The sequence below is a fragment of the Nicotiana tabacum genome, chromosome 13 (assembly GCF_000715075.1).
Source record: "Nicotiana tabacum cultivar K326 chromosome 13, ASM71507v2, whole genome shotgun sequence".
In the NCBI taxonomy this organism is placed as follows: domain Eukaryota; kingdom Viridiplantae; phylum Streptophyta; class Magnoliopsida; order Solanales; family Solanaceae; genus Nicotiana; species Nicotiana tabacum.
This window is the reverse complement of record NC_134092.1, coordinates 104,519,814-104,540,889: the sequence shown is the minus strand read 5'-3', so window position 1 is coordinate 104,540,889 and position 21,076 is coordinate 104,519,814. Positions and strand designations below refer to the sequence as shown.

The window sequence follows — 21,076 nt, the reverse complement described above, 5'->3', positions numbered from 1 at the left end:
ATCTTTCATCTTGCTTCTCCAAATATTATAATTGCTCCCAGTTAAACAAACCATCTTGTTTATATTCGCCTCCATTCCATAAAAACTCAGATAAATAACCAAGGCTCTAATACCACTGTTATGTCGAGAAATAGACAAACCCGAATATAAAGAAGATAAAGAATTCCAAATTTTAACGTGAAAAACTCTTCTAATTGAAGTTAAAAACTATGGGATCACAAAGATCCAAAAAGCTCTACTATAACAATAAGAGGGTTACAAAAGTTCTCCAAATTAGCTATACAACAAGTGCCAAATACGGAGCAACAAAAGCAAAAATAAATCATTTGAAGAAAGATGAGAAGTCACAAAATGGAGCTACTATTCGGAGCTCGTAATCGGATGCTACTGGCCTCCAAATCCGATCTCAACGTTCAAATCAAAGACCAAGATGTTAGGAACACTCAGTCAAAATTTTAGCCCGATCTAACAGTGAACGAATCAGAAAACGTGATTTGAAGCTGGCTGGTTGGAACAAAAATCTGCAGCAAAACAAGCACTTTTTTCTCTCTCTTCTCTCTTATGAAAGCTCTCTCAAAAAATACTCTTATGTGCTAAAGTATTTCAAAGACTTATAGCAATGAATATATTAATTTTGATAAGTTATAAGGGCACAATGGGTTGGTGCGTTAATTTGTAATTTGAAAATGATGTAAATTATGGGTTAAAGGAAGATGGCAATGGAGTTTTTAGCTGAATGAATATTAGGTAATAAAGCTAAAGAGGAAGTCTATATTATGTATGTACATCTTCTCCAGTTGTAGTGGGAAAAAATAAAAATAATGAAGTCTTTTAGGGGTTGTCCGGTATGCATGTCTGTTCTGACGTGGACGATATTGTACGTAATACATCATCACTATTGAAGAACATGTGATGTGAAGGGTGTTTAAAGCATATATTATGACCAAGTAATGTGTTTAAATCGAAAAAAAAAGAGATTCGAGGAACAATTGTAAAATCGAGACACATAAAATCATCAATTAGGTATTAAGACAACAAATTTTGGGAACTTTACATAATTTACCCAACAATAAGGTATTTACACCATTTACCATTTCTTGTCAACAAAAAAGTATCAACAACATACAACATTTAAAAATTACATGGAAAAAATGATCTTCAGTGGTTTTGGTTAAAATTTGTCAGAAATACCTAGACGAGATAATATATAAAACTTGTAGGAGATTGGAGGCTTTTTAGACCGATTTGGAATCCAAATTCCTAGATGAAGTCAAGTTGAAAACATTAGACAAAATTACGTCAAACATACACACTGTATTTATCATTCGTAGTTATATTTTCAGAAAATTACCATTCGTAGCTATATTTGAATTTTATAGCAAATCCATAAAACAAGAGATCAATTGTTTTGAAATGAAACAAGACAGAAATAAGCTCTCGTAGCATAGTTGATTAGAGCGGCCACTTAGTAAGTGGAGGTCTTGAGTTTGGCTCTCCATCTTGACTGTATTCGTTGACATAACACATCTGAATTATGTTTCCAATGTATATGATTGTATATTCATGTATTACATACAAGTATACATGGATATACATAAATATACAGGAGAAATATACAAGAATATTTAGATATATATTAAGGATATACGAAGATATACATGGTGATGTGCATATACATTAATTAAAAAATTTATTTTCACCATATTCACACCACCTCCGCTGCATCAGCACCACAAAAAGTACATTAACCATAAAATATTCCACCACAACAACACAAAATATCGTTCCAATCCAAAAAATAAAAAATAAAAGAAGAAGAAGAGGGACCAAAGCAACAAGAATGAACACTCCAGTAAAATCTTGGAATGATAACAAAGGCAGTGGTCTCTCACCCTAAAGTTACCAAGTGAGTCTATTTCCTTGCAATAAATTCTGGTGCAAATTCAAGATTGGGTGTTCTCTCTGTAAGTAGGGAGTAATAATATTAGCGTTGGGAGAGAGAGATTGAAATTAGTGAGAGAAATATAGATAATTTATAGTAACCATGATATAGTGAGCGAGAGAAGGGTTTACTGCTCAGCTTACGCAATTGCCAATGATAGAGGACATGATGGTGGTTTTATCCATTTTCAATTCGACTGTGGAAGAAGCCATTAGTGGCAGATAATTTGTAAAAACAAAAGAGAGAATAGAGATAAAATATGTAATAAGTTAAGAGTTTGGCTAAAATGGCTTAAACTTTTTTTTTTTATTGAAAATGCCCAACTGCATAAAATTTTCCGGTGAAGTACATTAAATAGCCTTTAAAATGGATTGTGTTAAATTTTTGTCCTCGCTTGCCCATGGTAGAATTTCAAGTTTAACAAGTATTATCTATGACGTTGCCCCTCACTTATCCTATGGATAACACTTTTAACTTTTGACCTTGAAGAAAGTAGAGTCAAAAGTTAAACATCACCCCAAAAAATATCATATTCTTTTTTAAAAAAAAATTAAATTTTCGATCTTTTTTTTTTTTTTTTTGTACTTATTGCATCTTAAGTTTACAAAAATACAAAATTAATCGGTCAGCCGAAACTAATTGCATTCGCTAACCAAAAAGGTGTATAATATATATATATATATATATATATATATATATACTATAATTATATACTATACATATATACAAATATGTTTATTAGCTATTATTTTTGGGAGCGGCTAAAGATATATTTTCTATCTCAAGTTTCTAGCCCATCTATAGTGGGCTTTTGATTTTTACTATGTTCGAACTATAATCCTGGACTTAACTAATTCGTGGCCCATTTACTTTCCCTCCAAGTAAGAAAGCGGCGCCCATAATTATAGGTTTTCCACATAGAAGGCGGGTCAAAAACTTGACATATTTTTATCAAAATTCCAATATCCCGCCCCTTAAAATTGCTGAAACTTTAAATTCACCATTTTCTGATACAATATTGTAACAGAGCTCACTGTCACAAGACTCGCACTCACAAAGCAAGCTCCTGAGCACCAAAAAGAAAAAAAACCATCATTATTTTTGGAGCTGCCCTAAAATAAAATCAAGATTCCATCATATACTTCAACAGTGTACATTGAGTTCTACAAATCTCTCTAGATTTTGTGTTAAATCTCTTCTCAAGGTCAGTATCCAAGAGGCACATGATATTTTCAAATCAAGTTAGTAATATTTCTTTTCTATTATTGTTCTTATACCTTTTTTTTAGTTTTTCTTATTTGCCCATAATTTTACTAGGGTTTTAATGTTTTACCTGTACACTAGCTACTTCTGTTACTATTTGAGTAAATGTGTAAAAAGGTGCTTTGTACCCTTACTTTTGAGCCTTTAAGCTTATCAATTTATTTATCTAGTTATTGATTTCAATTCTTTGTCTGGTATTATAGTTGGTTATTGTTGGTATTTGCTAGGTATAAAAAGCTAGGAGTTTTCATGAACTGTAGTAGATTTGAGAATTGGGTTATTGGATTTTATGTGTTTTTTTGGGCTAAAGATTGCTTTTTTTATTTTTGATGTTGGTAGTGTTCATGTTGGATTAGTGATTTCAGGATGGATGAACATAATGCTATCAAGAGGCGCTGCGGAAGTCGTCCTATTTTGGGAAATATAACAAATCAGATTGGAAACAAAAGGCCATTTTCTTCAATTTTGGGCAATCCAAGTCTAAAATCTGTAGATAAGGGAAGAGAAAAGCTAGGGGGAAAATTTGTTTTGGTAGATGATGGAGAGACCGCGAAACGTGTTTGTGTTGCTCCTCCTCCTCCTTGTAATAAGATTAGCTCATCAAAGGTAGATGTTGTATCAGGGATTTCAAACATACCAAATGAAAACCAGGATCCCAATTTGTTGCATGTTGGTTCATCTACTGCTATCTCCAAAAGTACAATCGGAGATAGCAATGAGAATAGCAGTGCTATTGAAGTTATCAATGACCAGGATAGTATTCCAGAGAAAATTTCTGAAGCTACCAATGATATGGATGGTTTGGTAACTGGTGTACCGGTACAAGCATTGTCCGGAACTGAAGACCATGATGCTATTCATAGTTGTGAAATTAACGAGGATAGTGAGGGTACCGAAAGTGACATGGATCCTGATGAACAAGGTTTTGATAATCTGGTTATGAGTCAGTCTGGCTCAGTAGACTTTGCAAGATTGCCAGAGTCACAGGAGTCGAGAGTTAAACTTGACACATGTGTAGTAGGAACACAGACTTGTGAGGATAATTCAGGTTTAAATGCTAGCATCGACTCCATTAAAGCTTGCTCCTGTAGCTTTTGCACCAAAGGTAAAAGTATCTCGCAGGCCATGGTTTTGATTTAAGTTCTTCTGAGCTTATATCCTGTCTTACTTCAGTTCAATATTAATGGAGTATTGATTTAGTTCTCTTTGTTATTTGATTATCAGCTGCCAATATATGGTTAGACCTCCATTACCAAGATATCAAGGGTCGGATAAGTGGTGAGTCATCCTAAAAATATTACTTATAATTACTCGATGAAACTTAATATCCTTCTCAGCTGCTTTTCTTTATGCAACTACTGTTTTCATTATACCTAGCCATAAAGAAGAGCCAGAAAGATGCAAGCATTTTAGTTGACAGAAGTTGTAGGGGCAAAGGGATTTGGAAGGAGGGTCCGGAAAAAAATATTGAAGCCTCAAATCTTGAATCAAGTTTAATGGGTCAGTGGAAGTCACTCTTTCAACACATGGAGCATATTTTTCAACACGAAGCTGAAGAGCTAGTAAGTTTGCTAACTGTTCTGCTCACTGTCTGAGTTGGTGTAGATGGTCATTCAATATTTTTGCATATTGCCCCTGAGATGTGAATCAGATGCATATTGTCTGTTGATCATTAAGCTTTAAGATTTTCTTCATCAAAGTTTACTCCTTTTTAAGGGCGGCTCAACAATATTGGTGGCCTAAAGTCAAACCTTAATAAGATGCTTTAAGTTTATCTTATATATATATATATTGTAACAATGGTATGTAAACCGTTTTGTACGTATTTTGATGATTCACTCAGTTACCTGCTAGCTCCCACCATCGTAAAAATTGGTAACTGCTCACTAAGGCTAGATAATATTTTTATAAGAAACATATATTGACTGTTAAGATAATGTTTTTATAAATTCTTATAAATCTAATGATCTCAATTTTGTACGAACCACTAAGCGGATGTCAAAATAATTTCATACTCTTGGACTAATTCAAGTTTATTTTGAAGTGAAAAATGGCTTAATCCACTCTTTATAAGAAATAATCAACTGTAAAAGATACTAAAAGAGATTTCTTTCTTTAATTATCAAAGTCATCATCAAATTGTTCATTTTCATATATTGCATATTTATTGTAAAACTCGAGTTAGTTATCTGAATAATCTCTATCTCATGCCACAAAAAGAAGTATATAGTATCTTCTATTAATAAAAAAGGGCAGCCCGGTGCACTAATCTCCCGCTATGCGCGAGGTCCGAGGAAGGGACGGACCACAAAGGTCTATTGTACGCGGCCATACCTTGCATTTCTGCAAGGGACTGTTTCCACGGCTTGAACTCGTGACATCCTGGTCACATGGCATCAACTTTACCCGTTACGCCAAGGCTCCCCTTCTCTTTTATTACTTAATTTACAATGTGTAATAACATATAAATTTTAAAGAATTTGGGGGCCTTCAATTGGTTGGTTGGTTTTTTTTTTGGGGGGGGGGGGGGGGCTAGAGCAATTGCTTTAGTGGCTCCCCCTAGAGCCGGCCCTGCTCCCTTTCTTTGAGCTGTTGGTCTGGTGCATTATCTTTTCTTTCTAGTTGGATCATTCATGCCGAGGACTGTTATTTGTGCCATCAGTATGCCTTTTGACGGAGGCATGGTTCATAGATTATAAGATTGCTATCTTTTACTAATTTCTTCAAAACATGGCAAATATGCAGCACAAATGTTTTATAGTTAAGTCGAATCTTCAATTTGAAAATCATGATGACTTGTTACTAATAGATAGGGAAGCAGTAAGTCTCTTTATTTCATTAATTGAAAAGTAGAATATTCCTAGTCTGCTGTTGACCCAGGGAGGAATGAGGGATAATCTCTACTTGCAACCGTAGCAAATTCAGCCATGTTGCTACTTGTAGCATTCTTTTATTTTCTTTACTGTTCAAATGGAGTTCTTCAGGACCAATAGCCAGAGATTATTTGTTAGAACTTAATACATCAATTAGCATATGAGGTTTTGGTGACAATTTTTTTTTTCCCGTTTACTTTTTCTTTTTCTGTCAAATAATAATTAGCGATATAGTTGCACTTGTGAACTGCTGACTGGAGAGAAAGACTAGAATGTCTTTTCAATTAAATGTTCTGTTACTTGCTTCTAGTCATCACCCCGATTTAAGATTCTCATATACAAATATAATGAATTCAATGAAAGAAGTAATATAAAGACTAAATTTTATATCACACACAAGTATCAACTTTGCAATGGATGTCTGATTCACTGCTCCCCTTCTTATTCTATGTTCTTTTGTCATCTGAGTCCTTCATTTGAAAATTATTCATAGTCCTAAACAATCTGATCTTACCCTCTAAAGAAACATCAACTCTTAAGAAATGTAGATACGCCATGTTTTTGGCAGTCAGGTTATGTAAGTAGAGATGGACATGGTCAAATGTAGGCAAAATCTAGAGCGCTAGTAGTTTGTGGCTTTCAACAGTCTCCTTGAATTTATGATTTATTTTCTCATCAAGCAATTAATTTGAGTCATATTCTCCGGACATCAATATGTCAGGTGGGGAAATTGATGATATTATTTGCGCTATTACCAAGGTTTAGAATTTTCGAACATTTAGGAATCTAAATATAGAGTGCTTAATTGATTGAAATTGTGATATTGCCTTTAGATTTGGGAAACGAGCTTCTAAACCTTGATTAAGTGGTCACTAGAAAATATAGCTTGTCACCAATCTGAGAAAGCTGCTAACCTTTCTTATCTAATTCTTGATTTTTAATTTTCTTGAACTATCATTACTGCAAGTTTCAGCTGATGGAATCTGCTCCATGTTAAACTAGAGTTAGTTGGTCATGATCTTGCCACATTGATTCTGCTCTTCGTGCGAGCAGTCTATCTGGAAATGATGCTTAGTTGCATCATGTTAACCCTTCTGCATAAACACTTCCCCCACTCACGCAACCCCAAGGATGTGCGCCTAATATCGATATACAACTCAATTTACAGAACTACTATGAACCTGATGATCAATTCATTTGGATATTACAGGAAGGTAGTTTAGTTACACTGACTGACCTCAGAGAGAGATGCAAGGCAGACCTGGATTCGTTCACTGGTACTCCAGAGAACTGCTAGTTGGTTCTCTTTGTAAGATTGTTACTTCATTTTCTAGATGTTTGTTTGGTTACTCATGTATTCACATGATCTGAGTGTACTGAAGAAATATTGTGTAACAGTCTGCTTGATGTAAAGTAGTTAAAAATGGTGTAACATTCTTGGTGATCGTACATCACAACAGAGCCATTCTATGAAAGCTGCATTTTCCATGATAGTTTGAGGCCATATTTCTATTGTGTAACTTCAAAAATCAAATTACCATATGAGTCAATCAGTTCTAGAGGCTGCTTATTTGATAGAGTGCTAGTTGCGCAAATGGCACCTTTGATAAGATTGATCATTTTGTGAAAATGAGTTCTTTCCTTCAAAGGTTTCTGTTGTCTTCTACTTATATTGAACAAGAAAAACATCTTCATCTTTGTCCCACCTAAGATACACTTTTTTTCCCTCAAGATTATATGAGAATGGAGATATAATAGTGGTTGTAACAGGTGAATTTTCGACTTGTACAATAAGAAATGATTGAAGTGATAAAAGTTCAAACTTAATTAATGAAATGCAAGTGGTTTGCTGTCTTTTTGCAACTTAGGTCTATATAAGTTTTCCTTGATATTGTTAGTGAAAATTGACATTGATGTGACAATTTTTAGATGAATGTCATCCGTGTGATTCCTTCACTCAACTGGAATTGATAATGGCAAGCAAAGAGCATATTATTGCAAACTACAAGTGTTAAATAACAATGTGCAACAATTTTTAGAGTAAATTGCTAGGATGCAAGAAATTTGTTTTGACAAACATGGCTATAACCATTTGTAATGCTTTTCATAATAGGACTTTGATAGTATTTAGCTTATAGTAATTAAATTTCCATTTATGGGAGAGTTTCACCATAATAAGGCGATAAATGACGTTTGAGAAGCAAAGTGATTTGAGTCACGTTTGGATGTGATTAAGGCTCAAGTTGCAACCTGATATCCTGCTGCCGAGATTGTAATTGTAGTTTTTAAGTGTTGTAAGAGTTTAAAATTCACATAAGTTTTTTGCTTCTTACTTTTTTTTTTATCCCTAAATAAGAGCCTATTTCTCCCATAGAAAATGTAAAAAGCAAATGGACCTTCTTCTTTCTTATTTTTTCCTTATTCCCTTTTTAATGGAAGGTTTGACCTTTTTTATTTATTTATTTATTTATTTATTTATAAAGGTTAACTTTGAAAGTCTTATTTGAAGGGTATGGAGTCATCCAAGGCACTATATATTAAGGAAAACTAGGTGGATCTCTTTTTGTATTGCGTTGCTGACTTTTAAAAGCAAAAATGGTGTAGTTTATGTGCTTCCTAATCTTAATCCTATACATTTTAAATAAATAATCCTATCCGACTTTGTTAAGGTCAATGAAGTATTTTGGATTTAAAGCAATCAAGGTTAACATGATCACTAATGATGTGGAGATGTGGATTATCGATAGACATGTACAAAAATTTCCCAAAATCTTGACTCATTTGCCTTTGAAACTTTTTAACTAATATTACTCAAAGAAATTTGAGGCCAATAATTCAATAGCATTCGTCTAAGGCATTAGTCTCAGAGTAATATAAAGTTTTAAGCTCCAGTTCGCCTTTAACTATGTTTTATGAAATTTTAGAATTTGAAAGTATGAAATTTAGACATTTAATAACAGATCAGAAGAATGATGGTAAAGTGCAGTAGTGGAGTTCATATAGTTGTCGAGATGTTATGTCCACTATTTTAGATGGGTTAAATTGCATTATTTAAGCATGACACATGTCACATGAATATGTATCAATATATTAACTCTTTCTTTCTATGCAATTAATATATAGTGGAAGTTTATCCGTTAGGCATTACAATAGAAGTTCTATTATTAATTAAAGGTTTTGAAAATTCATTTTTGAAAAGTAGTGGCACACTTCAATTTTTATCAAAGCCATTTTAATTTCCTGATAAGTGTTAAAAAGTCTTCATTTGTTTGTGTTGCCATCCACCTTTGTCAACTTTTCTGCTACTTATTAATTAAATATTTTTTGTGCTCTTATTATGCATCATAACAAAATGGAATGGCCACTATCTGTATATATATGATCAAAACTAACATAGAAATTAAAACAATAACGTGCATGTATCAGCACGTATATAGATCAACTAGTATACTGACACGGGACTTAAACATATAATGGAATTCTTTTAGGGTTGACATTAAAATAAAGTCCCCGAAAATGAATTGAACTAGTCATATCAAATGACTAAGCAAGTTTTCTTTTTTCAAAATAATAAAGAAGAATTAACCCAAATAGCCGTCCACCCAATCAACTAAACTAAAAATAGCCAATAAAGGTATAATATGTGCATAATGTTTGTATTATACATGTATAATTATGTATAATCAGTGTATAATCTATGTATATGACTAGAAAAAGTAAACAATGAATGTTGCCGGCTATTTGTGTAAAAATTCCAATAATAAATCGTACTGGCAACAATAATTCTAAAGCCCATTAAAGCGTCACTAACACATATAATTATTTTTTAAGGAAAAAAAGTATATCAGTTGACATTCCATATGCTCTATCTTCAGTTTGGAGAAAAATAAATTTACAATAGGTTGTGGAGGAGTAGTGGCTGCAAAGAAGAAAAGAAAAGATTTATTGTTAGGTGATCTTATTTGCATTATTAATCTTAATCATAGGTTTATCAAATTTGGCATCGGTATATGTGGCAATCTCCGGTCTCCGCTTAGAAATAAAAACTTTTCCCTTTTTATAAATATAATTGTATTTAAAGTGAATGTCTAAATTTTAGAGAGATTTTAGGATTTATTACTTTGTGGCTAAGTCATGTTTTCCCTATAAATAGAGAGATTCTATTCCATTATAAATGATCACAAATCAATAAGAAGAATTTTCTTTCCCTACTTTTCTCTACAATACTCTTCTTCTTCTTTTATTATTTTATAACACGTTATCAGCACGAGACTCCAACCAATTGAGTAAAAACTTTGGGATACGTGCATGATACTTAACTTGTACATAATATTGAACACGATGATTGTCAATTGTTCCCTGATCTTCCTTCAGGATTAAATTCTGGATTTAAGGTAAGTATTTTACCTTAATTTTCTCTTTTAAATTCTTGAAATTCTGTAATTAGATTTTAAATACAAGCAAAGACTATAAATTTTGATTATAACTCTAATAGAGTTTGTGAGAAATTATAACCATCCGAAGTGGTAAAATTTTTATGTCTTGCCATGATCAAATTCATGTATTATTATGAGCATAAGAAGTGGAAACCCGTCCCATTCAATTTGATTCATTCTCGTTCCCTTAGGAGAATGTGGTTGCAATATGTAATAAGTTTAAAAAAAAAAAAATTATTACCGTGAAGGTATCAATGTATGTGGACGTGCCAATAAACAAAATTATAATCGTCATTATTATGGTAATGAGAACAATAAGAATTCACAAAATAATCCTTCACTCTATAAAAGTAATATTTTTTATCGATTTGACATGAGATTTTGTAAAGCACATATAGATGATTATAGTCAATTCATAATGTGAATGTGACAACATGTGATTTGTGGATACATATTCATTCTTGAAATAATATGAACGTGCTAGCGGTAGTGAATATACTACACTCACCTCTAGAAAGAGATTTGAGATGAAGTAAGAAAATAATGTCATTATTAGGGCATGAATGATCATTGATCACGTACCTATGTGATTATGCAAAAATATTATGGCAATGTGATTATTAAAGGATAACAGTAATACAACAAACAGATCTTGCATTTTTTATCATGACCATAATGATATAACTTTCTCTTTAAAAGTGATATTCACCATATGGATGTTGATGAATATGTGGTAGTATAAAATTAATTACGAGCTCTTGAAGAGCCAATTATTACTATTTAGAGGAATGAAATTGGTTATCAACAAGGCATTATGTTGTAGTAAGTCTCAAAGAAACTTATTGAGTTTTTAAAGTATTCGCGAAAGTGGTTGGTTATAGTGAGACTATAAATAAAGGAAAGAATTAATATCTTCTATAACTACAACTTGTAGCAGGGTAATATATATGTGAAAAGCTACCCGCTTTATTCTCCGGCTTGTACTACACAAATAAAAGAATGCCACGATAAAGTAGAAGTTTATTGATATAAAAATCAATATCATAATAAACTTGGAGTTTATTGATAATTGCACACCTCATGGTGTGAACCAGAAGTTTATCAATATTGATAATTTATCCAATTGGCTTAATTGGTTTAGCCATGTTAATTTAAATACGAGGTGCAAAACTAAAAGAGAATTCACATGGGTAAATATTAAAGAACTAAAAAATTCTTTACGAATTTGTTTATATTGCTTGTTCTTATTAATTAATAGACCAACTAAAATTGGATTGAATCCTATGAATGCTGAAAATATCAAAGGTGAATATGGGCACATTCACATGCCATGCATACCACGTAAGATGCATATATGAAATGATTACACGTACGATTATTATTAACCCGCAACCTGATATTTACGAGGTAACTTGCTCAATAATTTAATTCAGAGCATAATTTTGAGATTTTCTATTCAAGACAATTCATCTTGATAAGTTGGTTTACATCACATCTGGTTTAGGTAAATGATCTATTGAGTACCCCCACTTAATAGCTAAACTATTACTTATGAGAACAAAATATCTATATCAGTTTGATATACGTTATATACGAAAGTATACATTCTCCCCTCACAAGTGGTTCAGTGTCAGGAGCCAAATAATTCCATCTTATTATTATTAATGTGCAGTGTATACTTTGATTAACACTATAATACACAAAAGGTGGGTTTTCAAAGTTGAGGAAGCAAGTTAGTTTTTCTAACACGAGGGAGAGACTTGATAAACAATTGAGAAAAAGTTACGTGGAATGAATTATCATTTGTACATCTAGATCCTCGAATAAGATAATATGAACTTAAATTTCATAAAAGATTATTCATCTGCAATATATTGCAAAGCATGCAAGACGCATTTGCTGACCCAAATAAAGTAACTATATTCTCACTGCAAATGCTCCTATTAGAATAAGTCCTAAAAGGTCAAAGTCTATGTTACGCTTAAAGCGTATAGATAAATCTATTTTAAATAAAATTTTGTAAAGAAGATGAGAAAATCATAATAGGGAGGCAAGTGATCTAGAAGAGTACACGACATAATATTTTATAAAACCTCAGGAGAGGTTCAAGTACCTAAAATGAATGCAGAGATCTCTATGTTATGTCTTTATGAAAAAATATTGGAACCGACATAAAATGTTCATCGAATACATACACAAAAATATTGGCCAAATGGTTCAAACACTTAAAAGTATAAAGTCAATGGTGTGTGCAATCACTTTTATCTATCTTATATGTCTAGCATGACATGAAAATTTGATGTGCATCTAAAGTCAAGTTATATGCCTTATATGACTTAACTTATATCACAATCCTTGAAGGATGTTAATCGCTTAAATCATATACAATTCTTGATCCTGAAGTACTACATCCTAAGTGCAATTTATGCACATATGTATGTTACTATAACTATAAGCATGATAATATGATAGTGAGAATGTTTACCTCTATGGAGACATTGAAAAAGGCTATTCCACAATATTATATAAAAATATTACATATCTATCAAGAATGATGATTTTAAAGTGCAATATATTCATTCAAGTGATAATATGGCTTTGTTCACCAAATCTCTATCGATGTCTACCTTCAAGAAGCTAGTGTACAAGATCAGGATGCGAAGGCTTAAAGATGTGAATTGATGCTCTCATCAGGAGGAGTTAATACGCGTTGTACTCTTTTTCCCTTAAAAGATTTTGTCCTACTGGATTTTCCTTGCAAGGTTTTTAATGAGGCAACCAAAAGACATATTTCTAAACATGTGTACTCTTTTTCCTTCTCTAGAATTTTTTTTCACTAGGTTTTATTTTAGTTAAGATTTTAATGAGGCGAATTATTTTTTGAATAGATATTCAATGGGGAGTGTTATTGTCACGACCTAAAAACCAACCGTCGTGATGACGCCTATCGTGGTACTAGGCAAGCCACTACTCAACTATCTTAACACAATAAAAGCTTTGAAATTTTAGACAGAAGTAATTAATATTTAGGAAAAACCTTTTAGGAACAGAAATAAACCTGCCACACTATACAATCTATCCCAAAATCGGGGAGTCATCGAGTACATGAGCTTCTATACCAGGAATAATATAATACAATGTCTAAGTAATAAGAACTGAAATGCGATAAAGATAATGAAGGAGAGCTAAGGCCTGCGAACGCCATGCAACTACCTCGATAGTCTCTGGGATCAGCTGCTCAAATAACAACGCCCGCTATGACCGGGAACACCTGGATCTGCACACGAAGTGCAGGGTATAGCGTGAGTACACTCAACTCAGTAAGTAACAATAATAAATAAGGAACTGAAAGATAGTGACGAGCTACACAATTATAGTTCGTTTTCAGTAATCTCAGCAAGAAAGTAGACATGCTTTCAAATCCGGCAATTTAAGTTAAATCAGTTTATACATTACCAAGTTCAAGTAAAATCGGATACAATATCTTCCAGGAGTTTCAAAACAATGACATATAGTAGCTAAGTGCAACAACAAATTAAAGCAAGTACAGCCTCTCAGGGCAACAATCACTCAACCTTCCTCAATAGCTCATCACTCGGCTCTCAGCCCTCAACACTCACACTCAATAGGTACCTGTGCTCACTGGGGGTGTACAGACTCCGGAGGGGCTCCTTCAGCTCAAGCGCTATATTGCTACGGCGTGCAGCCCAATCCCATATAAATAGCCATAAGGCTCGTTGCGGTGTGCAGCCCAATCCCATATAAATAGACATAAGGCTCGTTGAGGCGTGCAACCCGATCCATATATACAGCCTTAAGGCTCGTTGTGGCGTGCAACCCGATCCATATATATAGCCCTAAGGCTCGTTGCGACGTACAACCCGATCCATATACCTTATAGTTCCACGGAATGGACCAAGTCACAATTCCTACGGTGCACGCCCACACGCCCGTCACCTAGCATGTGCGTCACCATCACACAATCATATAACCACAAAACCATGGGTTTAATACCCCCAGGACCATATTTAAAAATATTACTTACCTCAATCCGAGCCAAAACTCTACTCCAAAATGCCCTTGCTTCGCGAATCGGCCTCCAAACGTCCCGAATCTAGCCACATGCAATACAATACAATCAATACAGCTAAAGGAATTAATTCCATAAGAAAAATATGAATTATAAGCCAAAATCCGAAATTGGTCCAAACCCGCCCCTGGGCCCGCGTCTCGAAATCCGACAAAAGTCACAAAACCCAAAATTCCATTCACTCACGAGTCTAACCATACCAAATTTATCAAAATCCAACATCAAATGGCCATTCAATTCCCCAAAATTAACTTTCAAAATCCTTAGCCTCAAACCCCCAAAATTCACCTCAAAAACTCACCAACTAGGTGTAAAATCAGTGCGGAAACGTAATTATTGAAGAAAAATGGACACAAGGATTTTACCTCAAGAATTCCACTTGAAAAGCCCTCTCAAAATCTCCAAAATCCGAACTCAAAATGTTGAAATGAAGCCAAAATCGCGAAACTCTCGTTTTTAAACATTCTGTCCAGACCCCTATTGCACCTGCGGCCATATCACTGCATCTGCGGTCCCGCTTCTGCGATGAAAACTCTGCATCTGCAGAAGCCACTTAGCCCATCTGCCTCCGCTTCTGTGAGCCTTGGACTGTATCTGCGCCTTCGCAGGTGCGGAAAATTCCATCGCACATGCGTGCTTTCCCGGACGTGCGCGCGTCCACCTGCTTCCGCGCAAGCGCTCCTGCGCCCACATGCCCGCATCTGCGGCCTCTGCCCAAATCCTTCCTGGCCGCTTCTGCAGTCCCTTTTCTGGCTTCTGCGAGCTCGTACCTGCGGTTCCCAATCCGCAGGTGTGATTACACTAGCAGTTGCAAACCTTCAGCAATTCTTCAACTTCAAACCTTGGTCCGTCAACCACCCGAAATTAACCGAGGCCCCCGGGACCTCAACCAAACATACTAACACGTCTTAAAACATCATGCGAACTTAGTCGAATCCAATAATCACCTCAAACATCATCAAAAACACGAATTCCACTCGGATTCAAGCCTAATGAACTTTGAAATTTCCAAATTCTACAAACGACATCGAAACCTATCAAATCTCGTCCGATTGACCTCAAATTTTGCACACAAGTCATAAATGACACCACGAACCTACTCTAACTTCCAGAAATCCGACCCCGATATAAAACATTCCACTCCCGGTCAAACTTTTCAAAATTCCAACTTTCGCCATTTCAAGCCTAACTCTACTCCCGACCTCCAAATCACAATCCGGATACGCTCCTAAGTCCAGAATCACCTAACGGAGCTAACAGAACCATCAAAATTCCAATCCGAGGTCGTTTACACATAAGTCGACATTCGGTCGACTTTTCCAACTTAAGATTTCAATTAAGACACTAAGTGTCTCAATTCACTCTGAATTCACTCCGGACCCGAACCAACTAACCCGATAAGTCATAAAACAATAGTGAAGCACAAAAATGGACAGAAAAGGGGAACGAGGCTACAACTCTCGAAACAACCGGTCAGGTCGTTACATTCTCCCCCTCTTAAACAAACGTTCATCCTCGAACGGGTTTAGAAACATACTCGGAGTATCAAATAGGCGTGGATATCTACTTTGCATCTCCCGCTCGGTCTCCCAAGTAGCTTCTTCGACTGGCTGTCCTCTCCACCGCACTTTCATTGAAGCTATACTCTTTGATCTCAGCTTTCGAAGCTGCCGGTCTAAAATGGCCTCCACATCATAAGTCAGAGTACTATCCAACTACACTGTGCCAAAATCCAAAACATGAGACAGATCTTCGACATACTTCCGGAGCATAGATACATGAAACATTGGATGAACATCCGATAGATTAGGTGGCAATGCAAGTTCATAAGCCACCTCTCCAATCTTCTTAAGTACTTCAAAAGGCCCAATATACCGAGGGATCAACTTTCCCTTCTTCCCGCACCCCAACACTCCCTTCATAGGCGAAATCTGGAGCATAACCTTCTCCCCAACCATGTAAGCAACATCACGAACCTTCCTGTCGGCATAACTCTTCTGTCTAGACTGTGCTGTGCGAAGCCATTCCTGGATCACTTTAAACTTCTCCAAAGCATCCTGAACCAATTCAGTCCCCAATAGACTAGCCTCACCCAGCTCAAACCTACTATCTGGAGATCTACACCGTCTCCTATATAAAGCCTCATACGGAGCCATATGAATGCTCGATTGGTAGCTGTTATTGTAAGCAAACTCCGCGAGTGGCAGAAACTGATCCCGAAAGCCCCCAAAATCAATGACACAATTGTGCAACATATCCTCCAATATCTGAATAGTGCGCTCGGACTATCCGTCCATCTGAGGGTGAAATGCTGTACTCAACTGAACCTGTGTATCTAATTCTCACTGCACTGCTCTCCAAAACTGTGATGTAAACTGCGTGCCAAGAGTTATTCCTAAACATTCGAATCACTATTCCACCTTACCACGCACATACCCAGGGGTGATCCCACGTCACCCTATTCCATATAGGCCTGACAACACAACACAATTGATGATGATTACTTTAACCTTAGTCCGTAAACCTTAGAACCCAATTTTTAACATCCAAAATTTTTTACAAGACCCGTCACATCTACACATTGTATGAGTTTGAACAAGCTGTATCAACCCATAACCATATCCCAGATATAATCGCATAACATACTACACAACTCGCATACTCGCAACACCATTCTCGATCATCGTAACTACTCAAACCAACCAAGTACTAGTAGAAAACCCCACATTCAACAGAACCTCATCCCAAAACCTTCGTACACCACCGATAATGAAAGAAACATACAGGAACTCGTAACCACTAACCAAATCAATAGTTCATGGAGCTTCATTCGTTCAACAAGTACCATAGCCAATTATTTAAGCCGAATTCTAAATTATTCTCCTAGACACATCATAGTCAAAATTGATAGTACCCATTCTAGGTCCAATGACCCTATATTATTGAACATAACTATTCCACAAACATGTCATACCAATATAATTCAAGCCACAAACTGCGCAATCCGTGTACACAAAATAGAAAATGTCTCAAAGAAGAGAGCCATTTTTGCAGGTTCAACAAGAACCATCATAACCACAATGTTATGAGCTCATCTTATATGGTAGAACTAAGACACACGAATTTAATAACAGTAACCAGCTCTTCTAGAGCTCACATTAACATCACTCGCACGGACAACTCACGTGCTATAGTATCAATATCTGGACCCGCACGGACAACTCACATGCCAATAATATCAGTATATGGATCTGCATGGACAACTCACGTGCCAATAACATAATCGACCTGGCATGGTCACAGGCCTTCGGTCCAAGCACATCATACAAGAGCAATCAAATAAGTACACATGCACATGATAAATGAAATAAGATTCACATGCTCCGCCGTAGAGTAGGCATGTGCAAAATATGCTACCACAACTCAAATCGGCAGGCTAATGCAGAAATAGTAACTACCCAGTTTATTCAGGGAATCAGCCTCTTTGTAACCTCAAGTATAGCCTAGATAGTTCTCAATAAAGTACGAATACGAGAAACATTATAACTTTATGCTTAACAGTCAAATCTAGGTAGATCATAGCCTAAGCATTCTTCCGAGTATGAATACTTGCTCCGATGCCCGCACATGGGCTCACACCCCAGATATATGCGCACTCATAGCGCGTATCTAACACAAATAATTAGCACAACTAGTGCCTTCACTAAGTTTAAATAAAATACTCACCTCAAGCAGGCCGCAACCCTGAAACAATATGCTTCAGAGAACTCCCAGTCTCCAAATTCATAGAACACATGAACCATCATAACTGATCCCAACTCCAACACTCTAATGACTAACACATCTTTCATGCACGATCATCCCAAGAGGAATACTTTCATAATTCTTCTGTGCCACATAGCAATAATTTGAATGTTAGCAGTCTATCAACCAGGTGAGTACCGCAATACCAATGAACATCCGTAAGTCAAAATACAATGCGCCTACTGAAATGCGTACCCTTCTCAAGGATTACCGAGCAACTATAACATTCGTCTAAACATCTGAAATTGACCATTCTGTCCATAATTTGTGATCTTCCTTTTAAGACTGAACTGCCACCTTGTACATGTAAATATTAATCCCGCACAACACACCACATCTATCATGCCATCATGTGACAAGCACAAGAATCTCATTATCAACTCTGGGTAACTAGCAAATTACATACCCGGTCATTTAGAAACCTTCCTCTTACTTCCTTTCAGGAGAAAATCACAATACACAACATGTTCCCCACACCGGTAGAAAATATCCAGTTCAAACTATGGTAGAAACCATCAAGAACACTTCAAAATCCATTTTCACATAATCAAGCTATCAGAACTAAATTTCTCTGACTCGACCAAGCTACGCAGGTCACCAAACCCAAGAATATTGCCACCGAAACATTTGTAGAGTTATAATTACTCTCACGTTGACACTTCGCTTTGTCCGAACACCACGACCCTTACCCAAAGCTCGCTACAAGACATCCTAACATAAAACGACACCGCCCTAAGGCCCATAAGCCATTGTATTCTTTTTAAGCACCACAAGGTACCACAACCGAGACACCCACTTTGCTCAATTCCAAATTGCACCTCCCAAACGGTCCAAAAGACACATGCTCCCTTAGCACAATAAAACCCAAAGAAGTAACACTGCCTTAATATCACCAATCAAATTCATACTTCGTGCGCACTACATACTTCAAAATAACAAATTATTCATTCCATGATTTTCATATTTGTTTTTCATAAAGTGCAATGTAGCCCGTATTCAGGAATTCCCTTACTCGAGCCATCCTTAATTTCAACCTCTGCAAGTCATAACTAATCCACAAGTATGCCTTGGGCAAAAACCAATACAACACATAATCGTGCAATCAAATCGTAGATAGTAGACTCCCCCACTTGGCTCAAAGCCATATAATAAAACATCTGATAACTCAACATACCCATACTCTACTATTATCATAATCCCGTAGTCGATTCAACAAAAATGCTTCACGAGTTCGGGTAACACAAACCATAAAGTACCTCAATCATCCGCTAAGCTCGCATTTATTCTCTTGACAGCCAAGTCAACTTTCTCACCTAGATTCAAATTCAAATCTCAACACATACACTCCTCTGGTAGAATAGAAACTCTCCCGCTTAACATTATAAGTAACACACCTACATAGATTACTCTGCAAGAGATAACCCTCCGCTTAGCCTCAAATTGGCATCTTGTTATACCCTTTCACAGCCACAATTACTACGCAAACACTTAATCTTCCTGATTCCAAACTCATTAACAAGACATGGGAATTTAATTTGTTCCACAATTGAACAACGTTAAAGATCCTTCAATACACTCACAACTCAAGACTATACGTCAAATCAAGACAGAAATCAAATACCCCATAGCAAAGTCTTGAGTCACAAGTAGACTTTATTCGTCATATTCAACCCATCTGAACACATCCCGCAGTCTCATCATACTCATCATATAGCCATTCGACCGCTCATCGAGCCATAATTTTCCACTCATAGGGACACTACCGATCGCATGAGTCCAAACTCACAAGTTCTCATAACCGAAACTACCGAGCTTAAGCTGCGGTCTAACCCTGGCCTCAAGTCCTCCAGACTGGCCCATCACCCAAAACACAGAATGCTCATCTCGAACCTCATTCATGGAATTACAAATCGACGATGCACAACTGATACCGAGCGCTCACATGCGTACACGAATGCGTGGAAGGAATTCAAAGAGTTATGTTTCAAGCTGAATCAATGGTTCGGTAGCCTCTCGAAGATAAGTACAGACATCTCCGTATCGATCTGCAAGACTCTACTAAACCTGCACATGACTCGTGAGACCTATGTAACCTAGGCTCTGATACCAACTTGTCACGATCCAAAAACCAACCGTCGTGATGACGCCTATCGTGGTACTAGGCAAGCCACTACTCAACTATCTTAACACAGTAAAAGCTTTGAAATTTTAGACTGAAGCAATAAATATTTAGGAAAACCCTTTTAGGAACAGATTTAAACCCGCCACACTATACAATCTATCCCAAAACCGGGGAGTCATCGAGTACATGAGTGTCTATACCAGGAACAATATAATACAATGTCTAAGGAGTAAGAACTGAAATGCGAAAAAGATAATGAAGGAGAGCCAATGCCTGCGAATGCCATGCAACGATCTCGATAGTCTCCAGGTTCAGCTGCTCAAATAACAACGCCCGCTATGACGGGAAACACCTGGATCTGCACACGAAGTGCAGGGTGTAGCGTGAGTACAACTAACTAAGTATGTAACAATAATAAATAAGGAACTGAAAGATAGTGACGAACTACACAATTATAGTTCGTTTTCAGTAATCTCAGCAAGAAAGTAGACATGCTTTCAAATCCGAAAATTTAAGTCAAATCAGTTTATACATTACCAAGTTCAA

The 21,076-nt window shown here is 36.0% G+C and overlaps 1 protein-coding gene across 6 annotated transcripts; it reads left to right on the top strand.

Moving 5' to 3' along the window:
* Nucleotides 1-2,869: 2,869 nt before the first annotated feature.
* On the top strand, nucleotides 2,870-7,580 carry LOC107783888 (uncharacterized). 6 transcript variants are annotated; one of them, XM_075228261.1, is made up of 5 exons: nucleotides 2,870-3,183; nucleotides 3,545-4,310; nucleotides 4,430-4,483; nucleotides 4,583-4,767; nucleotides 7,289-7,580. In XM_075228261.1, exons 1-5 carry the CDS (start codon nucleotides 3,166-3,168, stop codon nucleotides 7,373-7,375), a joined length of 1,110 nt encoding a protein of 369 aa, XP_075084362.1. In that variant the 5' UTR covers nucleotides 2,870-3,165; the 3' UTR covers nucleotides 7,376-7,580. The 6 variants fall into 6 exon arrangements, with proteins under 6 accessions (XP_075084362.1, XP_016460400.1, XP_016460399.1 ...); XM_016604914.2 differs by having other exon boundaries at nucleotides 2,871-3,146; nucleotides 3,571-4,310; XM_016604913.2 differs by having other exon boundaries at nucleotides 2,871-3,146; nucleotides 3,562-4,310.
* The last annotated feature ends 13,496 nt before the right edge of the window (nucleotides 7,581-21,076 follow it).